The following is a 9,904-nucleotide window of genomic DNA, read 5'->3' as shown; positions in this document are numbered from 1 at the left end:
GAAGCACAGCGTAGCACCATCAGTCTTGTTTGTAGGCACCCAGAACCTTTGGCCATTAAAGTATTGAGATATGAGGTCTACTTCCCTTGTACTATGGTGGGTAGGATTTGTGCTTTTTATAAGTATGGATGGGTGAGCATTTGTAGGGGTTTTTTTTGTTTTCGTTTTCCCACTGGCTTTGATGCGTTTCGCCATTATTTGTATCTTCCTAAATTCGTAATTGCTCTGGAACACATTTGTGTGACAGGCAATGGGATAATGATCATAATAATGATCGCAACGACTGTAAATGATGTGCTGCAGTCACGACTGCGCTAAGAACAGGCCCCAACGCTTAGACTTGATTTCATCGGAACTGAGTGAAGATGGCGGCTGCCAGCCGCGAAAAGACCTTTGGATTGATTCGGCAGAAACACCAGCGTGTGAGGAGATGCTGCGAACTTATAGAGGGGAATCATAGACGTAAAATCCACACAGAAACACATCATTGCTTGTTTTAACTCACTTGTGGGACCAACTCAGAGGCTGTGAAAGAAGGAAGGTTAACAACAGAAAGAATTAGAGGAACCATCGGAAGTGACTATGAAAAGCAGTAGAAGTATGAGATGATCAGAACCGTCCAAACTTGAAGCATGGGAAGTCCTATTCAACATTTATAATTTGGCAGAATATTCGGATTACAGTGGTACTTAATTCGTTCCGGAGGTCCATTCTTAACCTGAAACTGTTCTTAACCTGAAGCACCACTTTAGCTAATGGGGCCTCCCGCTGTCACTGCTGCGCAATTTCTGTTTCATTCTGAAGCAAAGTTCTTAACCCGAGGTAATATTTCTGAGTTAGCGGAGTCTGTAACCTGAAGCGTCTGTAACCTGAAGTGTATGTAACCTGAGGTACCACTGTATTTGATATGTATTTGGAATATTTAATGTGATTTGATTGGATTGTTAAAGTGGAAAATTTAATAAAAATGAATTTTTTAAAAAAACAAAAAAACAGGCCCCAACTCCTTTCAATTGCCCAGGCATCGCTCAAGATCGCTACCACAGAAATACACCATTTCCGGCAGGAATCTTTAAAAAGCAGAACTGAAATTACTGTTTTTTCATTACTGTTGTTGATCTTTTCCCTTCCAACAGCCATCTCAAGTTGATGTACATTGAAAATGTACAATGCAGAAACAGCAGGGCTTTTTTCCCCAGCCAGCACCTCTCAGGTGGACGCCATTGGAGAACACATAAGAGAACAAGGGAGTTGTTCATGGTGAATCCCAGCACCTCTTTTTCCTATAAAAATAGCAATATACACACACAACTAAAACCATGCAAAATAATAATAATAATAATAATAATAATAATAATAATAATAATGTATTATTTATACCCCGCTTATCTGGCTGAGTCTCCCCAGCCACCCTGGGCAGCTTCCAACAAAGTATTAAAATACAGTGGTCTGTTAAACATTAAAAGCTTCCCTAAACAGGGCTGCCGTCAGATGTCCTCTAAAAGTCTGGTAGTTGTTGTTCTCTTTGACATCTGATGGGAGAGCGTTCCACAGGGCGGGTGCCACTACTGAGAAGGCCCTCTGCCTGGTTCCCTTGTAGACGCTTGTGGTAAAGACCCGGTTATCTGTCTGGGAAGGTCTGTCACAACAGAACTGTCCAGAAGTTGGGCACCTGTCGTATCTCAACAGGAATGCTATTCCACAGAGCAAGGGCAACCAAATGGCTGTTAGTGGAAATAGGTTGCCAACCACATTGGTGCGTACACACCCACCCAGCCACCCAGCCACCCACGTGGATGGACCTATAATAACTACACAGTGCAAAGGGTTACTGTTATAGGGTCCAAAATTCAACATTGTTACAAGGTGACACCTGGAATAGGATGTGATTTGTGAGGAGAATCAGAACTTACAGGGTTAAACAGTTCTGTGTGACGTCTCACATTCTGAGGCGTGGTTATGTTCACATATGGGAATCTTTCTTTGTGTGTGAGTTTCCTTTCATTTTTGGCTGAGAGACGAAAGGATGTCCGCTCTCTCGCCGGGCTGATTTATGATATTTTTCTTCTCATTAAAGGCTGTTGGAGATTAGCAAGAAGCCTGCATTCAGTCTGATTTATTATCCACACACAGGGCAACACTTTCTACCGCTGCAGAACTCTGCTAAGGACTCTGCTAAGAGAGCTCAAGTTTTTCTATCGGCACAGGCGTCCATCGGCACAGGGGAAGTGTGCCGGGCGCCATCTTATCTCAGCAGTGATTATCATCCTCCCCCCCAAAAAAGGATATTATTACTATTATTATTATTGATGAATTTATACACTGCCCTATACCCGGAGTTCTCAGGGCGGTTCACAAAAGAAGATCACAATATCTAAAATAAAAATAAAAACAATAACCCAATAATACCCTCCCAAACAGAGCCACATTTTAAAAGGGTATAGGATGTTGGTCAGGTCAGCCAAAGGCCTGGTTTAAAAAGAACGTTTTTGCCTGGTGCCTAAAGGTGTACAATGAAGGCGCCAGGCGAACGTCCCTGGGGAGAGCATTCCACAGACGGGGAGCCACTGCAGAGAAGGCCCCGTTCTCGTGTTGCCACCCTCCTCACCTCTCAAGGAGGAGGCACATGAAAGAAGGCCTCAGAGGGTGATCTCAGGGACCCAGTAAGTTCCTATGGAAAGAGGCGGTCCTTGAGGTATTGCGTTCTGAGCCGTTAAAGACACTGCATTAATTGCATTAAGGCAGGACCTCCCCGTGTTGAAGGGGCTTAGTCCACATGCCTTACGCTCAGGAACCTAGCTTCCCCACCCGCCCCACAGCAATAGCAAAAAAGACTCATCAAGATGGTGACTTGGTTCAATCTTTTTATTATTATTAATTGTTTAAATTGATTCCACAAGGGGTTAAAGAGGCAGTGAGTGAATCTAAAGTCCTACATCCCTCAATACGCCTAACTCCCCCCAACAGAGGGCGCTCCCTCTACAGATTTCAAGAACATTCCTATGACCCCCACCCCACTCCTGCCCCCTAACTACGTTACACAAAACACATACAACAGCGCCGCTCGGAAGGAGGCAGAGACCCTCACCAACCCGTTGTCTTAATCTAGCTGCTCCTCTGTGGCTGCGCCGGCCTTGCGGATATGCAGAGAGGTTATCTGTTGAGGGTGGCAGTGGGGGAAGCCATTGTTTTGAGTTTGGGGAGCGTGGGGGGTCTGATTCTGAACTCCCAGTCCCCAAACTGCAGCACCATAAGAGATCGATGTGGCAGGCCAAGCACTCACAGAAGGAAAGTCTTCAGAGGTCATTCCAGATCAGGGATGGTTGAACCTGAGGAACTTGTTGGACTCCAACTCCCATCAGCCCCTGCCAGCATTGCCAATGGTCAAGCATGATGGGAGATGTAGTCCAACATTACATTCTCATTCTAGTTATTGAGTCTCATGGCAGGGCAAGTGGAGTGGCTCTAGGGACACCTTCCTACATCTGACACGAATCATCAGGTGTTGAGATTCAAAACTGAACAGGAGACCCCCTAGTCCCACAACCATCCATTGTAATGGAGTTGCCTGGTTCTGTAGCACTTGGATCACCTCAAACATGTTGAAAGCTACTTATGTCCCACCCGCCCATGTCTCCTGCTCAATAGTTCTTCCAACATGGCGGCTATGAAAGAGAAATGGCCACCATCTTGGACACATCCCTTAAATGCCTTCCAAGATGGCTGCCCACCAATGTTTCTCAGCACCCGGTTTCATAACACGTCCCCCTCAGCGATGAAGGGAGAGCAGTGCTGCTCTTTTTAACAGTCCATAATGGGCTAAAAAACTTGAGGGAACCTCACTAAAAAAAAAAGTGATCGTTGATTGAAGAGCTAGAACTTCAAGTTTCCCGCCGATGGCTTTTTCTTTAGCACTTGGAGCAAAGTTGAGCACCTATCTACTCTGGGGTAAAAAAAAAATGTATTCGTAAATCGTACAATGTAGAAGACAGGAGATAAAAAGAGACTCGTGTGGCTCCGTGGAAGCGAAGATCCAATGTAAATAAAAGAGAGAAACTGCGAGATTTAAGGCCAGTCAAATGAGCGTGTTTGGAGGTGTCCTTGCCTCACAAGGAAGCTAAGGGGAGAGAAAGTGGGGACCAAGAGAAGGGGTTCCTCTCGAGGGAATGCAAGAACCTGCGTTGTATTGTGGGGTTTGATAGGCACTAGATCTCCAGCTTCTTGTTGATGAGAAGAGAGCAGGAACTGAGAGTCCCACCAAGTTTGGCCACCTCAGTGCAAGCCGCAGGGATGAGGGTGTAGTCCGGAAGCTTCTGGAAGGGCTGTGAGAGGAGGCAGAGAGAAACCGGTTAGGCCTCTTCCCAAAGCAATCTCCGTCCCTGCAGTGGCCAAGCCACACCTGAAGTTCGTGAAAAGGCAGGCTGTTTTGAGCGGGGAGACAGAGAACACAAAATAGCTGGAAAGCTTGCAAAAGGCTATGCTCGAGGGCCAACACATGAGGCACCATTCTTTTGTGGCAGCCTCTGAACTGGCCATTATGGCGTCTCAAATTCTGCCCCAAAATGAATTGCCATAAATACTGTATTTTCCGCTCCATAAGCACTTTTTTCCTCCTAAAAAGTAAGGGGGGAAGTCTGTGCGTCTTATGGAGCGAATGTGTGGTCCCTGGAGCCAAATTGCCCAGGGGCGAAAAGCAGATTGTGCTTTTTTCTTTTTTAATAAAGAGGAAAGGGAGTGCTAAAATGAAGCCGCTGAGCAGCTGATCGGCAAGCGGTCGGGAGGGAGATAAGGGACGCTAGTGATAAAGGAGGCTGCTTGGGAGGGGGGAGGTAAAAGCACATGGATCCTCAGGATTTTTGCATTGGGTCACCCCAAATTCACCATCAGATCACATAGCATGTCCATGACTATAGCCTGCACCAAAAAAAATTGCATCCACTGTTTCGTTGGGCCGCAATGGCACAAAAACGTGGTTACAAAGCATGGATCCACATGGATCCTCAGGATTTTTGCATTGGGCTACCCCCAACTCACCGTCAAATCATATATCATGTCTGTGGCCACAGCATGAACCACAAAAATCATACATCAACAGTTTTGTTCAGAATATTTCTTTTCTTGTTTTCCTCCTATAAAAGCTAGGTGTGTCTTAGGGTCAGGTGCGTCTTATGAAGCAAAAAATACGGTACGTACAGTTGTACCTCGGCTCCCGAATGCCTTGGGAGTTGAACGTTCCAGCTCCCAAACGATCGAAAACCAGAAGTGAGTTCTGATTTTTGAATGGTGATTGGGTTTTTTTGGAAGCCGAACGTCCGGCGCGGCTTCTACTATTGTTTCTGGCGTGTCTGCGCAACTGGAAACCAATCAGAAGCCACGCGTTGGTTTCCAAATGTTTTGGAAGTTGAACGGACTCCCGGACCGGATTCTGTTCGACTTCCGGGGTACAACTGTATTGCTTTAATTGTTATGCATTTTTTAACTGGCTAGGGTTTACGCTTTTAATACTTTGAGATGGAATTGCTTTGTTGAGTATTTTAATTAGGTATGGATTTTCACCTTGCAAGCTACTTAGATGCCATTTTGGCAAGTAAGTGGCACATTAAAGGTAAAGGGACCTCTGACCATTAGGTCCAGTCGTGGCCGACTCTGGGGTTGCGGCGCTCATCTCGCTTTATTGGCTGAGGGAGCCGATGTACAGCTTCTGGTTCATGTGGCCAGCATGACTAAGCCGCTTCTGGTGAACCAGAGCAGCACACGGAAACGCCGTTTACCTTCCCGCCAAAGTGGTACCTATTTATCTACTTGCGCTTTGAGGTGCTTTCGAACTGCTAGGTTGGCAGGAGCAGGGACCGAGCAACGGAAGCTCACTCCGTCGCAGGGATTCAAACCACCGACCTTCTGATTGACTAGTCCAAGGCTCTGTGGTTTAACCCACAGTGCCAACCGCGTCCCTAAGTGGCACATCATTATTATTATTATTATTATTATTATTATTATTATTATTATTATTATTATTCCTATATGCAATCCTCCTCCTCTTCTTCTTCCTCCTCCTCCTCCTTGCAGCCTCCACACCTGGTCCAGGGATATAAACTCAACCCTTTCCCCCCCCCCCACCCAGGTAAAGCACTCTTTCCCCTTACTTGTACGCTGTTAGGATATTCCTCAACACTGCGATGCAGAAGCACACTGCTCTTCTGACCAAGCCGTGCATAGATGCAATTTGCAGCCGGGTCATCCGGCACCGTCAGTGTTTCATAGTGGTGATCGGTCAATTGTTCCATGGTCTTCAAGGAAAGAGGGCAGTGGGAAGAGAAGGGAGAAGTTCATTAACATAGAGATTGGGGAGTAGGTCTTCACATGAGCCCCAAAGCAACTGACCAACATCAAAACCAAGAAAGGTAAGTTCTAAAAACACCACAAACACCCAGAGCAGAGACCTCTTCTGAAAGCAGAGACGTTTCTGAAAAAACCAGAGGCATTCTTTTTGGGAATGGTGGGAGAGGATATTGATAAGAAGGACCAGAAATTGTTTTTATATCAACAACAGCGGCGAGGTTACCACTGGCTCAGGTGTGGAAACAGCAACAATTGCCGAAAGTAGAAGAGTGGCAGTATAAGGTTATGGAATATGCAGAAATGGCCAAAGTAACAGGGAAAGTTCAACAACAGGGCAATGAAATGTTTCAAAAAGAATGGGATAAATTTATGTCGTATATAGACAGGATGAAACCAGTAGAATGGAAATAAACCTCATAATGGGAAAATAAAAAGAAACTATCTTAGACATTAATGACATGTGAACTAAAATGTAAAATATAACTAAGATAATCAACAGTATTTGTAAATGAATATGAACAACAAGATTTGTATATATATAGAAAGATTTATTTGTATACAAACTTTGTGGATAAAGATGGAAGAAGAATAACAATATGTAAAATAGACAAAGACAATGCGAAAATTTTCAGAGACTATATAAAAAGCCAGAAGAAGGAAAGAGGGAAGTCAGCTTTCAGGAGCAAGTACAAATGTAAAATGTAATGTAATATGTGAATGTATAGTATGTAATTTAAAAAAACACACTAATAAAGATCATCGGGGGGGAGGGGGAAGCAGAGACCTCTTCTGCTAACCAGAAGAGCTGGTCACCCAAATAATGTGGTTTCAGGAAGAGCACAGATAGCAGGCACCAGTCACATCTCCACAGAACAGGGGCAGCTACGTAGAAGGCCCTGCTTCAACCTTCTGTGGGGTCTGGCTTCTGGTATTTGGGGGGTGTGAAGGAGCAAGTCTCATAAGGGATTCATAAGGGATAAAGGCTTTCTTGAAGAAGAAGAGGAAGAAGAAGAAGAAGAGTTTGGATCTGATATCCCGCTTTATCACTACTCTAAGGAGTCTCAAAGCGGCTCACATTCTCCTTTCCCTTTCTCCCCCACAACAAACACTCTGTGAGGTGAGTGAGGCTGAGAGACTTCAGAGAAGTGTGACTGGCCCAAGGTCACCCAGCAGCTGCATGTGGAGGAGTGGGGAATCGAACCCGGTTCACCAGATTACGAGTCCACCGCTCTTAACCACTGCACCACACTGGCTCTTGGAGTGGAGAGGAGGTGGACCCAAGTAGCCCACCTAATCCAGCATCCTATTTTTACAGTGGCCAATCCGATGTCCCAAAGGGAAGCAGGAACTGAGCGTAACAGCGCTCTCCACTCCTGCCTTGCAGCTCTTTCGCGGGAGAGGCCCCCTGGGAGGTTGTGGAAGTTACCTTCATGGCTTTCTTGGCCACGTCGCTGCTGCCAATGACAACCGTTTCAGAGCCAGCCATGCTGCAGAAGCTGCGGAGGTGCAACGTACCCGAGACAGGAACAGTCGACACTGCAAAATCCTGCACAGAGACATTCCGTAAGACTTCCAGAAGTCCATGCCACACAGTTGCAACCAAGAGCTCCACCCATTCACCCATTCTTTCCCCATACAGGACTGAAAAGGGCAGGGGTGAGAAACCAATGGGAGGCTCCATACAAGTTTCTAACAGGGAACTGCCGATGAGGTATCTTTCCTGTACAAGTAAAGCCCTAAATGACCTCAGTCTTGTAGACCTGAAGGAGCGTCTCCACTCCCATCATTCTGCCCGGACACGGAAGTCCAGCGCAGAGGACCTTCTGGCGGTTCCCTCCCTGCGAGAAGCCAAGATACAGGGAACCAGGCAGAGGGCCTTCTCGGTGGTGGCACCCGCCCTGTGGAATGCCCTCTCATCAGATGTCAAGGAGATACAACTATATAGAACTACTACACAACTTTAAGGAGACAACTGAAGGCAGTCCTGTATGGGGAAGTTAGTAATGTTTGATGCTTTATTATGTTAGGAAGAAGAAGAAGAAGAAGAAGAAGAAGAAGAAGAAGAAAAAGAAAAAGAAGAAGAAGAAGAAGAAGAAGAAGAAGAAGAAGAAGAAGAAGAAGAAGAAGAAGTTGTTATTATTTATACCCCGCCCATCTGGCTGGGTTTCCCCAGCCACTCTGGGTGGCTTCCAACAGAATATTAAAATACAATATTCTATTAAACATTAGAAGCTTCCCTAAGCAGGGCTGCCTTCAGATGTCTTCTAAAAGTCTGGTAGTTGTTCTTCTCTTTGACATCTGGTGGGAGGGTGTTCCACCATATATCTGATGGAAGCCAGCCAGAGGGGCTGGGGCAACCCAGTCTGTACAAATATAACAATAAAATATATCAACAAACAACAAATATAACAACAACAACAACTCATTTGGGGCTTTCTTTTTATACCTGAGCATCACACATGGTGAGACTAATTATATGGCTGTGAGCTGCTGAAAAAATATATTTTGGTAGTCTCCCTTTCACAACAAGGGGAAGCATGTTTTATACAAATGCACAGGCAAAGGAAAATTAGAAAGAAATGCAGCCCCGCCCACCCTTCCGCCACCAGCCAATAGTTCCTTCTTCAGTGGGTTAAGGAAGAGTCCCAAGTTGAGGACAAGGATATGGTTAGGAACTCTTCATCAGAGATCCAAGGGTGTGACACATTCCCTGGGCGTGGCTATGATATGCGGGTCACATTGGGACAGGGAGCAAGGAAAAATAGCTGAGGAGGCAGTGGAAAGGTTAAGCAGTTGGGAGGAAAGAAGTCTCTGTTCATTCCTTGAATTGTTTTCAACGTGGGGGTTCTGAGTAGAAGTTGGCTCAGCAGCGGCCTTGAAAGACAGATTATCAATCTTCCCTTTAATGTGCCACCACAGGAGACTACAGTGGACGCTCGGGTTGTGAACGGGATCCGTGCGGCAGGCATGTTCACAACCCGCAGCACACGTGCGTCACAGTTCAGTGATTGTGACTTTATGTAAACGGTGTTATTTTTACTGTTGTTAGGCGCTCTGAGCCTGGCTTCAGCTGGGGAGGGCAGGATATAAATAAAATATTATTACTATTATTATTATTATGCGCATGCGCAAAAGCGCGATTTAGCACTTCTGCGCATGCATGAGCGCCAAAACCTGGAAGTAACGCGTTCTGGTACTTCCGGGTTCGGAGAGGTGCACAACCCGAAAATGTGTAAGCGTCTGTAACCCAAGGTACCACTGTACTGGTTATGTTTCCGGGGCACTCCCATCTATTCATGCGGAGCGCCGGGGGGCGTCCAACAGATGAACTAAACATGTGCCAGCCTTGTGAATAAGGCCGGAAAAATGTTTACTAGTCTGCTAGGGGCTGGCAAAGGAGGGGCAGAAAGTTTCAGCCCTCCTGCAGCAATCTTCTCAAGCAGTTGCCCAGAACTGCAGGCACTCGCCTGCAGGCAATATCCTTGTCACCTACAGGTACCAGGCTACTGCTTAACTGCAAGGCTGCCGTACACCTTAGAACAGGGGTGGGAAGCAGAATAGCAAC

The 9,904-nt window shown here is 45.9% G+C and overlaps 2 protein-coding genes across 4 annotated transcripts in view; both read right to left on the bottom strand.

The window, feature by feature from the left end:
- Positions 1-9,904, bottom strand: part of MPIG6B (megakaryocyte and platelet inhibitory receptor G6b) — a 158,935-nt gene that overhangs the window by 27,202 nt on the left and 121,829 nt on the right. The gene's annotated exons all lie outside the window — the stretch shown is intronic.
- The window catches only part of DDAH2 (DDAH family member 2, ADMA-independent), a 37,235-nt gene continuing 30,182 nt past the window's right edge, over positions 2,852-9,904 (bottom strand). For all 3 annotated transcript variants that reach the window (XM_083725007.1, XM_083725006.1, XM_083725008.1), the window contains exons 5-7: positions 7,766-7,885; positions 6,144-6,287; positions 2,852-4,322 (exon numbers count right to left, since the gene is read on the bottom strand). In XM_083725007.1, the coding sequence (XP_083581133.1) occupies positions 4,206-4,322; positions 6,144-6,287; positions 7,766-7,885 (381 nt within the window). In that variant the 3' untranslated portion in view covers positions 2,852-4,205. The remainder of the gene's footprint in view (positions 4,323-6,143; positions 6,288-7,765; positions 7,886-9,904) is intronic.

Source organism: Podarcis gaigeae (genome assembly GCF_964106915.1).
Source record: "Podarcis gaigeae genome assembly, chromosome: 2".
Classification (NCBI taxonomy): Eukaryota; Metazoa; Chordata; class Lepidosauria; order Squamata; family Lacertidae; genus Podarcis; species Podarcis gaigeae.
This window is presented reverse-complemented; position numbering and strand designations above follow the sequence as displayed.